Genomic DNA, 19,257 nt, shown 5'->3' with positions numbered 1-19,257 from the left:
AATGCATTTAGGGCATGTCCAAATCCACTTTTGCTAGTTTAACGGTGGATAATCTGAGCGCAAAGTAAAGGCTCATGGTTCAAAGGGGTTGTCCTTAGTCTCTTAATTAATCATAGATGTGTTTTGGGCATAACATGAAATAAACCCATGTCATCTGTGACATGGGTCAACTCCCACTCCCTTTAAACGCCAGGTGCGCTTATTGCACCTTGGCGGATTGCTATTACAATGGTGGATTTGCCTAGTAGTAGGAAAGAACGCTTCTCTGCAGAGAAAACGGATCTGTTCGATTAGCTCATTCTGATAAATATTATAACAAACCATTATGACTTTTTTTTTTTTTTTTTAATATCGCGCCCACCCGCCTATGTAGACGCATATTACTATCTTAATAATGTGCCCTTAAAATAACAGTAAAATACTGCGCCATTGACTTAAAACCAGGTTTTTGTTGGTCAATCGCGCAATCGCTTCCCGCTGTCTCAAGATAGCAATGCGCCTGACCACAACTCATTTTAAGACCAACACGCCCATGGGCGCAAGTACATTTGCTATTTAAACAACGTGGGCGCTGGACGGGAAAATGACAACTGCGTCGGTCTGAAACTAGCAAAGACACTTGCGTTGCGCTTGGCGCCGCTTTGCGCCGGGTGTAAGATAGAGCCCTAGATCCTGAAAGCTCTCTAATACCTGCAGTAAAGTAAGCAGTATACTTCGTACGAAGTAGAACTTTTTGAGCAAAACGAACCAATCAGAACGGCTGACGAACAAAAAGACGCGGTGTTGTGTGTGCGTAACGGCGCAGTGCGCGACGGCCTCCAGGGAGAACTTTTAGAAAAGTTATTTCTTGTTCTCCGACCTCCCCCTCTCAGCTATTGGTCCAGATATCACATAGTTGGTTACGTCACGGTTGAGAGTTGAGAGTTTCATACGGTTGAGCTAATGTATGAAAATCAACGCCAATCTCTCTTCTGTAGAGAAGGGAATTCTGTGAGTTCCTGCATGTTTGATGAATGGTGCTGCTCGTTTCAGCAAGTCATCAAACCGCCTAGCACACATTCGGAAATAAGAGAAAGTGGACCCCCTCGTCTAAACTCGCATTTACCGAATGTACAGGCAAAACTCTCCATTCTCCGTCCTACTCTGATTTAGATGGTGAACGTACCATCTTCTTCGCCTTTTTTTTTCTTCTTTCGCATAGCTATATAAACTAAAGCCACTTTAAACACTTTAAACTGTTTGTTTTGTGTTGTGATCTCGCGTAGCCCTTCTCTTCATACATGCATGGCGTAGCCAGGAGACGGAGGGCTGGTTGAGATTCCAGCCCCGGTTAATAGCTGCCTCGTAATTATTCACGCCCCAGCGGCGTGGAGTGACTTTAAATGGTGCGGTGTTCTCACTGAGTATACCGAGGACAGTGTTCGTGGACATGTTCGCCGGTGGTTCTCAATCCTGAAGTTCTTTCTTCTTACTGAGTACACTGCCAGCTTAAAGTGTACTTTAAGTATATTTTGGCTGTGTCCTTCAGAACACTGGATTTGAATTGAAATCGCGAGGTTAAAGTGCAGACGGTCAGCATTGAGGGTATTTACATATCCTATGATCCATTTAGAAATTACAGCCCTTTTCATACATAGTCCTCCCATTTTAGGAGACCAGAAGTAATTGGACAATTTAACACAATCTTAAATGAAGTCATCAAATTTAGTCATTTTCATTTGATCACTGCCTGAAGTCGGTGTCCTACAGACATCACAAGATTTCCTGGTGATGCTCTGCTAGTCCTGGACTGCAGCGATTTTCAGTTTCTGTTCATTTTGGGGATATTTTTGCGCTGGGAAATTCACTCGGCCAGTCAAGAACGTTCCACTTTTTGGTCCCTTGAGTGTGTTTGGGGTCATTCCCCTCCTGTAAGTCGAATGAGTTTTGAAGCATTTCCTTCTCAGCAGCATTTAGTCCACATGTTTATCCCACAGTGGGGAAATTCCTTTGGCTCCAACACACAATATATGAAGGACTTAAAAACATCAACAGACAGTACACAATGGGCAGATGTATTTGGCTCCAACATGCAACACAAAAGTCTTTAAAAAAAACATTGACAGTAAATACACAGAGTTGAACCAATGAGTGATCAATTTGTTACTACTTTCCAATTTGCTACCACTTGTTTACGAGAGTATAATCTGCTGGAGAGCTCATTGATCTTTATCCCCTCTGGGATGGTGGAGCATGTGTAATGTTTTGTCCTTATTCTGCGCCCCTCTATGTATCCTCAGATGGCCACGCAGTGAGTGGCTTGAGCCAAAAATGATTTGTGTGACCTTATTTTCCATGAGCTCCTCTACTGCAATCTGTCCTAGCCCTATGGCTCGACTAGCCTGTCTCACTGCTTTTTTCCGATTTGCTCTGATTTTGTGCTCTCATATTTACAAGTATACATAAGAGACAGAAAGATAAGATGCATTGGAGAACCGTTAAAGTTTTGTCCACATTATAATAGCTCTGTCTCCTTAAAATAAAGTTATCGGCACTGTTGAAGTTTGCTGTATTTTGACTGAGCGCATTGGTTGAACTTCAGCAGGTCATTGATCTCCACCCCAAGCTGTTTCTACCTTCTCAACTAATTCCCCTCTGATGGTTGCGGGTGGATAAGCAGTGGTGCCTTATTTAATACGATGTCTTTGGTTTTTGGCTGGACAGCAACAGCGGGGCCAGCCCTACAAACACGAATGTCTGTGACTGAGGGAGAGACTGAGTGATGAAGTTACACCATTGGTCGGCCGAGTTATGATGTCATCACCGTTGGTCGCCCGGTCCAGCCATATACTAGGTTTTAACCTGCTCTTGTTTGAGATTGATTTCTAAATCACACCAGTCAGTAAAAAACCAGTACCCCCCTTTCAAAGGCCTGAATTCACCCCTGGGATTGGTTAAGAAGCCCAACAATGACAAATACATTTCATTAAATAGAGAAATATCTGAATTCATTGCTATAAACATGAATTCTGTCTCATCCATCCGAATTGCATGGGAAGCCTTCAAAGCTACCTGTAGAGGCTGGATTATAAACATAAAATTATTCAACTGCAAATAAAGGAGAACATGTTAGAAAATAAAAAATAATTTAATGGTGGAACTTCAGACTCCAGAAACACAATATGTGCAAGATCCAAATAACCCCAACTAACCCCTGATTCGGGTCTGTTTCCAACCTCTCCAGCACAACTGATTCTGCAAATGACTTTGTGTACTTGCATTAGTTATTCTTCAAATAAATAAATAAATAAATAAATAATTGGCTTTGCAGAAGGTACAGTAGTGCCCTCTTTAGTAGATCAGGGTCCGGTGGGCCTCATTCAAGGCTGCCTCACTTCTAGCAATACGAGGAGGCTCTTTCACCTGACGTCAAGAGGCCAGCTCCCTTCAGCATCCAGCAGGAACAATATCGCTGGAGGTTCACTCGCTAAAGCTGGTTTCAGGCCAGTATGTACGCAGTGGATTAAGGCACTTTACAATGAACCAATCGCCTTTAAACTATGTTACACGTTCACCTTTTCAGGTCCACACGAGAGGATTTTATTTTAGCACTAGAAGCTCTTGCTAGTGCTATAATATCTAATGAAGAAATAATGGCTATTAATATGTGTGGACATGATTTCAAAGCCAGTCTTTATGCTGATGATATTTTATCAGCATTGTCAATACCAGCTAGCTCAATATTGCAACGTGGTCGAGAGTTATGGCTGTTTAAATACTGAACATTAAATTCCATTGCTACAGTGCCACCAACTGGCCAATAAGAGCATTCCATTCAAGCAGGGTTTCACGCAGAGACTGTACGGTTTCAAGTCAAGAGAACCGGACTGTAGCAAGCTGGGGAATCTCCACCATCGATCTCCACGGAGATGAAAGGAAGCACGTGACCTCCGTGTGAAGGACCCAATGAAAACAGTGGAAGGACACGGAAATTGCATAACCTGCACACCACGAATTCAAGTCACCTGACCTCCTTTATTTAGGAAACGAGTTGGTTTGTAAGATGTTACCACTTGTAGGCTATCTCGAGTCGTTTTAATTAACGGACGATAAGTCTATGGTTACATCGCAGCACTTAGCTACGCTAAGATAACACCCTTAGTGCTCCGTACTAGGCTAATAATAAGCCGGGCGTAATGCTGGCTTCATTGGGTTTAATGTATATAATATATAACGCATATCTTAATTACTGTTTATTTAAATGTACATGTATTCACTGTAACCTTACAGTAGGCCTATAATTAGTTTTAGAAGTGTCTCGGTATACTGCGAGTACGATGTGGACATGATTTCAAAGCCAGTCTTTATGCTGATGATATTTTATTAGCATTGCCAATACCAGTGTAGGATAATTTTGAGACTCCCCATGATTGTGATGACATCACATGTTAAAGTTTTTTTTTGTTAAAGGGTATTCCTGTCAATGTTGATCAGACTGTTTCCTCCAAACTCTTGATGCTGCATGATAAAAATATATCACATGTATAACTATATACTAATATAATCAATATGAAATCCAATAAACCTATATCAGTAGTTGCAGCAAAGCTTATGGAAACGCAAGAAACCACAGTATCCACTGTAGAAAAAAGGCAAACGCAGAAGGCTTAAAAAAAACCATACTTACTCAACAGAAAATTAGTGCCAAATAGAAATGCTAGAAGACTAATACTTTACAGTGACCCCTGTGTAACCTGAATACAGTAGAAAAGTACAGGAGGCTATAACTCTGTAACTTGTATGCTTAATGGAAAATTACAGAAGGTGGTGACTTGTATGCATAGTGGAAAATTACAGAGTAAAGACTGATATTTTCTAAAGGGAAAGTTGGGGTACTTTCCACAATGATGAGATCACCTTAGAACAGAAAATCATTTTGGTGCCAAGAAGGTCAGGTTGACCCAAGAGCAGGAAACTAAAATCATTATGGTGCCAAAAAGACCAGATGGCTGGTATTTTTAGAAATGTGTTAAAGGGAGTTGTGGGGTACAATTTGTGTATAAAATGTATGCAAAACTGACAATCGAGGTTCAATTCCCCTGAATTGATCCGGCTTTGTGCACCTGTGCAATAAAGTCTAAACTTTCTGAAGAGCTTGCTGCTGTTGTCTTTTCCCTCGTGAAATTGTTTTTTACAGATTGGCGATTGGCGTGGAAGTCTGTCGGTTCCTAGACACGACACCAGCTAGCTCAATATTGTACCCGTTGAACATTATAAAAGTGTTTTGACAATTTTCTGGGTACGAAGTTAATTGCGGTAGGAGTGAAGCTATCACTCTTAATCACCATTGCTTCTTAATTCACCTTGGCACTGCTCTCTTTATTTTTTATATGGGTGATATCAAGAGATGGCCCAGTTTTGCCTCTATCATTCTGGGCTATGGCCAGAGGCGATTAAAGTGAATATTTTACCTAGAATTCCTTTTTCTGTACGTCGACCATTCCACTCAAATTCCCACGGTGTTGGTGTGAGGAAATAGATCAACTATTCTATGGCTTCTTGTGGAAGGGTGAGAATTAAGAATTAATTGTTTTAAAAAAAGTAGGGCTGAGTGTGCCTGTTTTTATTGCTTGTCATATAATGCAAGATACCCCTTGTCTTGAGCATAGAAATTTGGACATAAAGGTGGCAGTTGGGAGTGGCTAAAGGAGAGGAATTGTTCAGAATGTAACAATTATTAATCTATAGCATCACTATTGTGCCACCACCTTTAGTTTAATGCTAAAATGGACAGTCTCTTAATTTAATTCTCTTTTGAAGTGAGGAATAGCACACAAGTGACTAACCATCAATGGAGCATCTTTACCCGCATGTCCAATATGGAGTAATCCTTTATTCATTGTCAGAGGTAAGACTCTGGAAAATGAAAAATACAAATTACAATGAGTGCTGGAATGGGGGTACATGTAGGCCTAACATAAGTGGCATGAAAGGAAATTTTAAGTGAAATGATTCACAGAGTGGTGGCAGTTAGTCCAGGTATAGTCGGAAGAGATTTGTCTTCAGACCACGCCGGAAGATGGGTAGTGAGACAGAGGTTCGAAGAGGGACAGGGAGATTGTTCCACCACTGGGGAGCAAGGGTGGAGAAGCTCCGTGATGGGGGTGAGCGAGAACCCTTCACTCGAATGGGGGTGCAAGGTGCCCTGCTGCAGAGCGGAGTAGTCGAGCAAGTGTGCAGAATTTAATCATGTCCTGTAAGGTCCACTTTCTCTTATTTCCGAATGTGCGCTAGGCGTTTTGATGACTTGCTGAAAGGAGTAGCACCATTCATCAAACATGCGGGAAGTCACAGAATTCCCATCTCTACAGAAGAGAGATTGGTGTTGACTCCGTAAATTAGCATGTCAATTCAGCCCTCTGAACGCAACCGTGACGTAACCAACTATGTGATATTTGGACCAATAGCTGAGAGGGGGAGGTCGGAGAACAAGAAAGAACTTATCGAAAAGTTCTCCCTGGAGGCCGTCGCACACTGCACTGTACGAACACACAACACCGCGTCTTTTTGTTCGTCAGTTGTTCTGATTGTTTCGTTTTGCTCAAAAATTTCTGCTTCGTACGAAGTATACTGCCTACTTTAGTAGACAGGGGCAGTCCTGCTGGCTGTAGTGTAGGCGAGGGTCAGGACTTTGAACCTGATCCTGGCAGCAACCGATAGCCAGTGCAGTGACCTCAGCAGAGGAGTGACGTGGGAGAACTCGGGATTTGCTTTGAACGACACTGTGTTATCACAATACATGTACTTGAAATCTGTTATGAAATGCCCCATGACAAAGGGTATTGAAGTTTTTCAAGTTCAAAGAGCAACCTTGATTTACAAGTTGAGATACACTGCTTGCTGTTAGAGGAACGGCCTCAGCTATAAACTGCAGAGTCTTTCCTACATTTGCAACATTATCCATGGGAAGGATTGGGAAAGTAACTCTCCCTATCCAACTCTGTGAGATATGAAGTCATTCAGATGAAGGTCTTGCACAGGGCCTACATTACACCATGTACTTTTTTGGACAAGTTGGATTCAAATCTCATTTTTGTGCTGGAATGGCTGTGGTTGCTAATCACATCCACCTATTGTGGGATTGTCCACTCGTTCATAAATGCTTGGCTGAAGTAAACGATATGTTATGCATGATGTTAAATGTTTGCATTCCAGTACATACACTTAAAATATACTTATTAGGGAGTAGAAAATATCCGATCGTGAATTACACCACAGGCCATTGCATTAGCTTTTCGGGAAGTGCAATACTCATGAACTGGAAAGGGTGCAAACTGGGCTGTTTTAGCTCAGATAACTGGCTTACGCCTGTCATGGAGTTAGGGGCGACATAGCTCAGGAGGTAAGAGTGATTGTCTGGCAGACGGAGGGATGCCGGTTCAAACCCCGCCCTGGGCGTGTCAAAGTGTCTTTGACACTTAACCCCTAACTGCTCTGGTGAATGAGAGGCATCAATTGCAAAGCACTTTGGATAAAAGCGCTATATAAATGCAGTCCATTTACCACTTATTACTGAGGAAAGTGGCCCTCGGCCCTCAGAGATTACAATACAGGACAAGATGGCCTGGGATATTCATTAGATCATTTCTTCATGCAATAGCCTGATATTGAGAGATGATGTTTTGTGAGCGTTTGTTTTGTTCGGCCAAATGTCCGTGTTTATTGTTGCTCTTGGTTATTTGCGTCTTTCTATTTTTCTCTAAATAAAAAACTGTGCAGTGGAAAAAAGAAAAGGGATGATGCACAAAGCACTGAAAACACTAGACATTTAACTTTCCGGGAAATGAATGACCTTTTAACGTTGAGTAATTTTATTAATTTAGCACACAATGCAGCAGTTCACACAGAAATTTTTGTTCATAATTGCGAAGGCCGAAAAATCTGCAAGGCACTGCAGCTGAAACAGTGTGTTATTGTACAGATTGCAATGGGTGCCTTTTTCAGTCACATTAATTTAACTGGATGCCTTTATTTCATGCATAGATGTGTAAGAAAAAAATTTGTCATCACATATTTTTGTAACATTTTTTTCCAGGAACTAAAATGGCTGCTGAAAGAAATTATTTTGTGCAACTTGACAGATTAAGAAATACCAACAGTGTGTACTGTACTGCAGAAATACCCACAGTGGGCATCCATTTATCAGAGTAATAACAGCCTCTGTTCGTCTGCTAAACTGTATTGTGAAGACCTGCTTTTTCAATGACTTAAAATGTAAAGTGGCTTTATTATATTTGACCTTCATTTCCCTCTGGAAAAACCTGGATGCCCTGCCTGTATATAATATGCTACTGAAACAAATAAGAAAATACAAATAAACATTTTGTTAAATTATAAAACATTTTACTGTAAAAAAACTAACTTGCATTGTAATCAAAGGTGTTATCACAAAACAAATCCTGATTATTATTTTAAATAATCCTTTACATAATCAAGTAATTATAATTAGTCCAATAATAAAACAGCATTATAAAGTATAGAAGCAATATATTAGAAGCACCACAAAGTAAGAAAGTACAAGTTTTAAACAAAGAGAAATGCACTGTGGAAAATCTATGAATCCACACATCAATTTTAGTTTTTTTACAGTTTATCAATACAAATATAAAACAAGCAGACGTAAATTTTGGATCAAAAATGACCCATCACCCAAAATCTGCAGCATGTTAATTAGTGTACGTATGCACAAACCAGTGAAAAGAAAGGAGTGTTAACAATCCCACCATTCAAGCCAAAAAATACACCGTAATTATAACAATCACAACATTTAAACCAGGGGTGAAGGGTGTTAACGATCACAACACTCAGAATTCAGCAGTGATTAACATATTTAAATCAACTACATCTATTTACAGTTTTATTTGCAAAAGTAGATTGTGAATGGAACATATGATATAAAAAGGTTTTTTTTTTAAATCCAAAATGGGAAAAAATGAATATGCTTGAAAAACAGAAGCTGAATTTTCATTCTTTTGGTTAACTGTTATAACATCCAACAATTCTTCACTGAAATCAGTAAGGGTTCCTAGGAGATCAAAGGATCCCCCATGTGAAACCATCTTGCTACCTTTTTAGTTCACAGACTTCTTTAAGGAATGGCGATCATGTTTCTACATGTACAGCACAAAACATCTCTGTACACACTCACGTCCGAAAATATCTTCAGTGAGAACGCAAAGGCAAGGAGTGCAACAATGGGGCCCAAATTAACTTAATCTAAACTGCACAATGCAGTAAAGTTTAGACCAACCCTTGTAATGACAATGCGAATGCAGAGGTAACGCCTGTACAATCACCAGGTTGAATTATTATAATGCTTTGTTGTTGTTGGTGTCCTGGACTCTTAGGAATGTAGTGTTAATTTAGCGACAACAAAGTTCACGTTGGGATCCACTGTATAGTTCCAAGTTTAACTGACACTTTTTTTTCCACAGATGCTGCGCAGAGCATTTTCTGCACCGCGGTTGCTGTTCTGCCCCCTTTAAACTAGGGTTGAATTACTTCCTCCTCACTACCTATAAAGCACTTATGAGCACTTCCAAATCTTGGAAATCCTGTTTGTGCGGTCTGCAGACACAGAGACCTCACAGCAAAGCAATCCGAGGCATAGGTTTAGGCTGCTCTGCACCATGTCTTTGTAACCGAAATCCAAAACATATCAGTTGATCAGACTTCAAATATCAGTCATTAAGGCCGTGTCCAAAACAGCCTCCTAACAAGAGGTGTGCTCAGAATATGTATTGGCGACTAAACATAAAATATTTATAAAAATATTCCTCACTGTTTTTCAGTCGTACTGCAGAAGTGTCATGAGTAGTGCAAAGTAGCCCTTGCAGTAAAAAGGCTTGCTCTCTGATTGATGGGACCCAAAGATAGCTTCTTCCTCTGTGAGGCATCCTAAAAAAAAAGTATGACTTCCTGAAAAGTACGTACATTCAGCCGAACCCCCAAATAAATATATCAAGATCATTTTTTGAAAATTTTATGTACGTAATTTTCCTATCCAGTGTGCTTAGTAGTAGGCAAGTAAGCAGTTTTGGACACGGCCTAGACCTTGCCTGTTCCTATGCTGATTCTTATTTTAATGCCTCTTCAATGCACAGCACAATGAGCACTATATACAAGCTTATTGTATTATATTGTTCTGTATCTTTTGACATTTTGTAAAATAGTTTGTGATCACGTTCCACAATTCGACTGAACTGTGTTGCCCTGTTTGTTATTTTTTTCCCTCATTTTGTTTGTGTTATTTTACTTGTGTGATACTTCGTGTTGAGCATTACATTTTCTCACATCACTAATTCGCATGCAGTGTCTCCACAAAGTTCAGTTTGAGGTTCCATATCAGGAAATGAAAAGAGGACGTGATGCTCTTTTTGGGTGGAAAAGGGAAGCGGTCTGTTTTTAGTCTGGTAGAACTGTAAAGAGCAACCGAAAGTACATTCATCACAGGGGATTACCAGAGCATTCTTGATTGCACTGCCATGACAAACTACCAATCAGAAATAAAGCTGGAGCAGAGTCATTAGTTTCTCTGAGTTCACAGACACACAGAAAGGAAAAGTAAAATTCCGCCATTTCCCCAGAATCTGCAGCGATTTGTTACTATAAGGATTAGACACAGTCCTGAAGAAGGGGCAATAATCCAACTTCATTTGTTAAAAGGTTCAGGCACAGATTCCGTCGTATCGTTCAAACCTGCCGAACCTGTTGAACAAGAAGAGATTGTTATCCACCGCATTGCCTGGAAACCTTTTGAGAAAGTCTTTAAAAAAATTTAAAAAACCAAACAAATCTAAGCTACGTTAAAAATGTGAGACATTATCAACTGACTAGGGCACTGTGACGGAACAGGAAATAATTACCTTCTTCCATCGTGTCTGAACCCTCTGGATACCTCGCCCCTAAAAGCAGAAGAGAGAAGGTTAGACGTATAGTACACACACTGCCTGCATTGGTCGATGGACAGGTTACTCTATGTATCCCATTTCCCCACAACAAAAGGCCTGTCTGTTTCTCACAAGAGTTGCAGGATACTGAAAGTTGAAGATTCCCAAATTCCCAGATGACATAAAATGAAAAACGTTAATGGAAAATAAAGGACAGATGACAGTGAACTGAAGCCAAACATCTCACGCTATTCCCATCCTGCTTATAAAATATATATATTTTTAATTACCTATTATTAGATCTATTAAAATCTACCAAGTGCTCTACAGTAGCTCAGGGCTCTGTCTGTTACTGATGCTGAGGGATTCATCAGGCAATTCTGATGCAAATGTCTCGTAAGCAATTCTGATTTTCTGGCAGCCAATCACCGGTTCTCTCCCCACTTAATGTGGCAGTTTGATTGTGGAGTCATACACCACAGCCCCTAATGCTGCACTGTCCCCTGTACACACCAGTAAAAGATTAAAACACCAACCTATGGCTGACAAAATATGGTGCCACTATTTTGAAAAGGCAACTTCAATTAGACATTCAAAGGTAAATCAGTTTCTATGAGGGCCATACAGCCAACAGAAAAAGATTCCACGAAGGTTCCGCAAAAGTGATGCAGTCAAAAGAAATGTAGGAAAGTCCCTCCATTCCAGCAGATTTCCAATGGTTTTACAGAATGGATCACAATTTTACTGTATTCCAGTAAATTGCTTATCCACTATATAGCAGGGCTGCCCACTCCTGTTCCTGGAGATCAGCTGGCCTGTAGGTTCTAATTTTAACCCCAATTTTACAAATTAGCAGCTCAAAGAAATCTCTAGCTGATGATGTTTTGCTTGGGTTGAAAACATACAGGATAGTAGATCTCCAGGAAGAGGATTGGGCATCTTTTTGTCTTTAAATTTATTTGTACTTCACCAGGCTATATTATTTTGCACAATTATACAATTTTGATACATTCATGTCCATTACTGTGACAGCGATGTTTCTGACTAAAGCCAGATTAAAGTTCAAGAGTCTGAGAAACCATTGGAGTATGACTAATAGCTACCGTAAAAACAAAATCATACCCAGTATGGGGTGAGTTGATTGCCTTCGGGCCTCTGTAATGAAATGATTTCATAATTATTAGACCCTATCACATTACCAGGTATCTATATACAGTACTGTGCCCATGTCTAAACAGTACTCACATGTGATTACTCCTAATGACTGTTGAAAATACTGGCAGTTTAATAATTCTTCACCGACCTCCTTTTTTTGCTTGGCAAGTGACACTTTTATTAAGGCTTATTTCCATTTCACACCAACTGTGGAGCAGAGGAGGACGCATGTGCATTTGTGCGACCACTTGACTGCGCTGCATTTCGCAGCATTCCAATTTGAACAATTCACAAAATTTCCCGAACCTCTGAGCCAAACAGGAAGTGTCAGGAAAAAGGAGGGGGAGCTGAAGCCTTTCCTTTGCTGCTTGGCTGAAGCAGCCCGTGCAGATTCCTGCTGAACGCCATTTCTGTACTCACGCTGAGTGCGCCGTCTGCGCAACAGAGCCAAAATCAGCAGGCCACACACCAGGGATCCAACGATGACGATGACTGCCGCAATGGCCGTGCTGCTCTTGTCTCCCATCGCCTTCTCCTTCAACGTATCCACTGCAATTGACAGAAGTGGAGAACAGGAGCATTAGTCTCAGGAATCAAAAAGCCCAATATTATAAATTAAGGCACGGAAGGCCCATTTATAAGCAGTAGGTGTAAAGTTAACTCTACAAACCGACACTTAGCATTACAAACAGAGATAAATACAACAAAACAGCGAACCAATCTTTTACATAGCTATTACATGAGTACCCCAGAAGGCAACTCAATAAGAACGAGGACAGCCAAGAGCGCCAGGGGAACCACAGTTTTTTCTGAAGTGGTGTGCCAGGTGAGCAGTTGAATACGCTGATTACAAATGGGACAGATTATTTATATATGTGGTGTAGGGATGGCTGGTTTAAGCAGCCACACCTGCCCTGGGTCAAGCTAATTAGACCTGGCCAATTGGATAATTGGTTAAGAATTAGATAATTGGCTAGGCTAATTGGACCCAGGAACAGGAGTGGCTGCACCTGTGGGTAGTGAGGTAATCACTGCGCACAGGTTAAATCTGCCATCCCCACTCACACGGGGAGCTCTCTGTCATGACAGGGTTTAAGATCTGCTCATTTGGCTGTACCATCTTGCCAAACCCTTGTAAAATAAATCTGGACTGTTGGAACATCATCTCCCTGTGTCTCTGTGCTGGAGGGCCCCAAGGAAAGCCACTTCGGTGGCCTGTGGCAGGTGTGTTTGTCACAATATACGTATGGGAATGATCTGTCCCTGTACTGTCAGAAAATCATTTTGTCCCCCCGAGATATTTTACTGCATTTATTTACTCAGATCAGCATATGAAAAGCATTTTGCAGCAGTGTGTTAGGCAGGTTGCTGGCCATTACTAAGTTTGATGGAATTGGATAAGGATGTTGATAAAAAAAATAACTAGAATAAGAGTTCCCTTTGCAGTGCACCTAGATGAAGTGGGGGGGAACAATTAACTTCAAGGCAGCTGGGAGACTGCATCACAGAAAGTGAAACCGATGGAGAAGAGAAATAATTCTTACCATTTTCCCGAAATTTAAGGTCAAATTCTGCCTTTCCTTCTTCCACACCATTGTTGTTTAACACTAAGCACCGATACTGAGGAGTGATGGAGGAAGCCCTAAGCGTGAACTTGCTGGATAAGTTCGTGCGTTTGTCCGTGGTCTCCACCACCGTCATTTCTGCACTGCGGGTCCAGTTGGTGCCATGCTGGTCGTACCAGTGGATCATGCCAACCGGGTAACCCCCAGAGGCATTGCAGAATAATGTGACTTCCATGTCCTCCTGTAGGTCTTTCTCCGGAACTGAGCTCATGTCTGGTTTGGAGTAAGTGGCTAGATAGCGAAAAGAAAGGTCAATTAATATTTGACATTGCAAAATCAACTGTGTATCTACCGCATCCACCTGTTAAGTCATTCAGCCTGTTATCAGAAACAAAGTTAATCATGAACTAGTACCAAGCTTTAAACGGCCATTTAATATTAACTCTAGCTGAACACAACACAATAAATCTCGAGAAGCTCATAAAATCTGACTTATTTCTGGCTTTTCTTTCGTTAGGCTCTCCATGGATCATGGCTATTGACTACAGTTCTTATACGAGATCCCCTTTTCTCTCCAGCTTTTTAAAATGGTTAAGTTTTGGAAACTATTTCCAGGAAATCAGACTGTTTATAGGTATGGCTCATTGCCTCAGTAGCATTAGAATGAGGGACTTTTTCTGTGGGAATGGGAGAATCAAGCATCAACCGTATGATGGATTTGAAAGAGGACTGGCATTGATAAAGTAGGTGTAAATTAAAGTTTGGGGTGTATAATTTTAGTATAAGTTGTAATTCGTATAAAGCAAGTTAGTATTTATAACTTAATTAATTTTACCCCATACATGCAATCTCAAAATTGCAGCCGGGACAACGGGGAAAGAACCCTCATAGAATTTTACTGTGTGCACCACAGGAGAACAAAGGCATTAATGTATGACTCTCGAAACAACATTCAAGTGAAAACAATTATTTAATGTGTGAATTTAAATAAGTGACCTGTCACAGACTCATTACATTTTTGCATTTGCTGCAATCAAAGTACTCCAGTTAAATCCATCAGACTGTTGTTCTGTAACCTGCTCTGTGGTCAAAATTATTAAACATTGAAATCCAACCACATTGCCCCCTCCACCCATCAGGTATGCTTCCAAACAAGTAACTGGGTCAAACAGATTGGACCTGGGTCAGAGACATGGCCACAGCTCAGTCTTGACTCAAAAGGCAATATTAACACCTAAGGGCCCTGGAGGTTTTAAAGAAGGTGCACATGGAGGTTCTAAAGTCTGTTTCCCTTTTCATTTCTCATCATATGAAATATAAAAATGTACATCACTATTATATTTTATATACCCACCTGTGACAGAAAGGCTTACAACTGCTTTGGCTTCACCGCTGTCAGTTACAACTTCGCATTCATATTTCCCTTCATCTGTCCTCATTGTGTTTCTCACCAGAAAGGACACGTCTATGTTTCTGCCAGACACCTGTAACTGCTTAAAGGAGAATCGTGGATCTTCCGGCATTTTAACTTTGTCATTTATAAACATTAGTAAAGGACGCTTCCCTCCTGGCCGCCTCCATGTTGCCGCTGTGACCATCACGCTTTCCCCACCAGAATTCAGAAAGCATTTCAATAAAGAGTCCTTGCCATGGACTCCATGGTTTTCATCCTGGCAATTCAGGGAGACCAACTCTGCACAAATAAACAAGGCAACATCAGAAAACATGGAGGGAAAAAAATAAAAATAAAAAAACAGGCCAGACAAACTGCACAGGACAAAAACAGGAGTGAAAGCAACTCAATAAGTTAGACGAGTTAAAAAATAGTTTATTAATCTATGAGCGAAGCCAATCTATGACTGAAACCGCGTCCAAACAATGAACGGTGATACGTGAGACATGAGCCTAAACAACACGACCAGTTTGTGAGCTTGAAATAGAGGAGGAGGAAATTTTACCTTGAAGCTTTTCATTTCTTTGATTAATTCATAAACTTTACTTATCAATACTTTTTATGATTTAATAGCAAATAATCCCAGAAGTCAGTACAATAATACACTTTACCTAAGAGGTAAATCACAACAGCTTTTTGAGTGGAGTTTGTAAGCACACTTGACAAAATCTGTGCTTTTCAATAAGCATCCGGGCAGATCATGTTAAGTAATGTTTACATTGGCAATATGGTCTGACTGAGGAAAAAATAATTACGGTTACATTTTTAAACAAGTTCAAATACTCTGCATATAAGCAAATACTTCATAATTGTGTTATGTACACAGAAGTAATGCTAATACAAAATTAATTTGGGAATGATTAGCTCTTCGTTTTAGTATTTATTCAGAAAATTAACCGCTTCATTGTTACTGACAATAAAATGATCTGTCTGCCACTGACTCCAGTTCACAGTTCAAAAACAAATGAAACCGTTCAAAGAATCTCTGATAAATTCATGCATTCACTTTCAATTTAACAGGGACTTTTTACATGTGATATTGACCAAAAAAAAAAACAACTTACTGTCAGCAGACACTGCACACATGAATTCAGCATACAATACTACATACAGGATCCAGATGACAGATGCCATTTTTCTCCTTTAATGCAAGACGAAAAGGAAAAACAAGTTATGGTATACAAAACATATGTTTTAGAGGAAATCATTCCCAATACTACATCAAATTAAATGGCTTGCAATATCCATGGTTAAATATTCAGTGCAATAATGATGTTAGGCCGAGATTCTTCCGTATTACAGTAGTTTCTGCAGGGCGAGAAACCTGAACAGGAGATTCTGCCAAACAACAGTAGGCATTGGCTTCTGATTGGTGTGTGAGGAGTTGCGCAACCTCAACACAGAGTAAATGTTAATTTATGAACATTACTTTGCTGTTGTTATACAGCATGTTGCTGTTGATTTACAATAGGTTTTGTGAGAATCTTTTATGGGTAATGAAATATTACAGCAATTCTTACTGTAATCTAAAATACAATCAGTTCCTTAAACGCACAAATTGACCAATCAGCACACACAAACGTTATCTGATTGTAATTTTGTTTTGTTTTGTGTATTGTTTCCAAAGCTGTATCACAAACATTCCGTGATTGCACAGATCGCAGTCCCTGCGAGGTTTTTGCCAAGGACAGTTTCCTCGCAAACGGAGCCAAATGGGAAATCAACCGTCGGGGTTTTTCCCAGCTACGGGAGGGCTCCATATACAGAAGTGTAAACGCACAGATAAATGATGTTTACTTTCAGGGCTCTCCGATTAGCCTATATTGGATACAACGTGGCTACATCCCAGTCAGCAAGAAAACTTTCACTTTTCCTTGTAGCCTACGTTACGTTTTAAGCTGAACGCCTAGACGGAGCTTCGCCATAGACTGTATAAAAATAGAGCTTCGCCGACTTTTCACCACACAAATGTTCCCTGGGCATTATCTTCACCCTCTGCAGTCGGCCTCTCTCCAACACACAACTGAATCGCACACGTGTGATTGAAGTTCAGTAGTCAAGAACACCAACTAAAATACTGAAAATTACGTTCATGCCAGATAGCTTAGAGATTCTAACGAGATATTAAAACAGAAACGACCAATTCATAATCCTATTTCGAAGATATGACTAGCAAGTTGAAGTAAAAAATAAAACCGTTTGTTCATTGAGAAAACAAATAGAAAATTCGATATTTCCCTTACCTTAATGCAAGTGAATTTAAGTAAACGAATAGCCAAGTCCTTTCCGTGTTGCTGTGTAAAACAAACTGCTTGTTCGTGTGTTAGTTGCTTTCGGTTTCATTTTTGTCAAATCTTCCTGTCTACCAATCGGGACTCGCTCAGCATGTCCATATTTTTTTACCAATCAAATCTCCCCTTTTCTGCAGCTCCATTTCTTACCAATCGGGACTCGTTTTGCTCATCCATTCCTTGCCAAACAAATGCGGCAACGCAGCTTTTAAACGCATCGCGGTAGAATCCGGATGACAGCGACAGCGTTCAAGAATGAAGCGGGATTGTGCGTTATTCTCTAGGTAAAAATTAAATCGTTAAATGGCCAAGAGGAAAACAAAGCTAACGGTCGTTTGATAGTAGCAGAGACGATATACGTTTATTCTGCCGTCTCTGATAGCAATTTAGCTGGACTAGGTAGCTAACGGAAATTTACCTGAAAGATCCGGTCAATTAGCTACATGATGTAATTATCAATGTGTGTTAGCTATTGTTATGATGTTCTGTGGAGCAATGCCATAGTCATATAAATGGTAGTTGCAGTAAACATAGACTGATAAAATTCCTTGCACTGACAGCGATTCCTTGTTAAGATGACATGAGCTGAATATAAATCAAGTCAGATCACCTGCTGCAGCTCCTGCTCCTTCTGTCCACAATGCAGTGACCTCACACATATCCTCCCCACAGCCAACACTGAATTTAGGAATGGTAATGGCCTACCATATTTATTTATTCTACGACGACAACAAACTTAACAAGAATGTTTTATATTTTATTTAGAATGGTTCTTTTCGGGTTTTTATTTTATTTTATTTATTTCCCCATATTCTCACGTCATTCTCTCCCACTTTGTAAAAGCTTGACCTGGTGGTACACGTAATGCTGCTGCAATGTCAAACCTTAATTTGGCTAAGAAGCCTGCTCAGGTTTGTTGGAGCACACATGATTTAATTACATAGTTTAATATTAAATGCAATTCATCTTTGGATCATATATTAATTTATATATAATAATTGAAGCCATTGTGACATATTATTAAATGACTTTAGCTGCTGTCTTTTGTGTGATTGTATTTGTATGCCTTTTTACTCCTAGCACGTTTCCAGTCCACCTGGATTCTTTTTCAACTGACAGTGCTTGTGTGTGTGCGTTCGTGCTTGTGTATGTGTGTGTTTGTCACACTGTCTATATTGTTTGTCATACATGCCCTGTACTATCAGAGTGGATCTGCTGCAGCTGGTCTGGCACCTGCTCCCACGAGCACTGTAATCAATCCCAGTGCTGCCCTGCCTGTGTTCACTCCCTGTGCCGTCCTGCCTGCTTTAGCTGATCCTCTGACTCCATCCCCACTGAGATTTAAGACTAGGGGCTATATTTTAACGATCTAAGCGCACGGTCTAAAGCCCATGGCGCAAATGCATTTATGGCGTGTCCAAATCCACTTTTGCTGGTTTAACGGTGGGTAATCTGAGCGCAAAGTAAAAGCGCATGGTTCAAAGGGGTTGTCCTTAGTCTCTTAATTAATCATAGGTGTGTTTTGGGCGTAATATGAAATAAACCCATCAGAGTGTCATCTCCCACTCCCTTTAAAAGCCAGGTGCGCTTGTACCTTGGCGGATTGCTATTATAATGGTGGACTCGCCAAGTAGTAGGAAAGAACGCTTCTCTGCAGAGGAAACGGATCTGCTCCATTAGCTAATTCTGATAAATATTATGACTAACCATTATGACGTATTTTTTTTTTTTTAAATCATTTTAAAAAATGATATTACTAACTTAATAATAGTAATATTACTATCTTAATAATGTGCCCTTAAAATAACAGTAAAATACTGCTCCATTGACTTAAAACCAGGTTTTTGTTGGTCAATCGCGCAATC

The 19,257-nt window shown here is 40.3% G+C and overlaps 1 protein-coding gene across 27 annotated transcripts in view; it reads right to left on the bottom strand.

The window, feature by feature from the left end:
- LOC118221546 (hemicentin-1-like) overlaps positions 1 to 17,502 on the bottom strand; it is a 221,066-nt gene extending 203,564 nt beyond the window's left edge. For 25 of the 27 annotated variants that reach the window (XM_035406713.1, XM_035406717.1, XM_035406715.1 and 22 more), the window contains exons 1-4: positions 17,345 to 17,502; positions 16,166 to 16,242; positions 15,003 to 15,341; positions 13,628 to 13,939 (exon numbers count right to left, since the gene is read on the bottom strand). In XM_035406713.1, the coding sequence (XP_035262604.1) occupies positions 13,628 to 13,939; positions 15,003 to 15,341; positions 16,166 to 16,235 (721 nt within the window). In that variant the 5' untranslated portion in view covers positions 16,236 to 16,242; positions 17,345 to 17,502. The remainder of the gene's footprint in view (positions 1 to 13,627; positions 13,940 to 15,002; positions 15,342 to 16,165; positions 16,243 to 17,344) is intronic. The other 2 variants (XM_035406725.1, XM_035406724.1) reach the window with 2 other exon arrangements.
- Between the last annotated feature and the right edge of the window lie 1,755 nt (positions 17,503 to 19,257).

Source organism: Anguilla anguilla, chromosome 2 (genome assembly GCF_013347855.1).
Source record: "Anguilla anguilla isolate fAngAng1 chromosome 2, fAngAng1.pri, whole genome shotgun sequence".
NCBI lineage: Eukaryota > Metazoa > Chordata > Actinopteri > Anguilliformes > Anguillidae > Anguilla > Anguilla anguilla.
The sequence above is the reverse complement of the archived record's forward strand: the minus strand, read 5'-3'. Positions and strand labels throughout refer to the sequence as shown.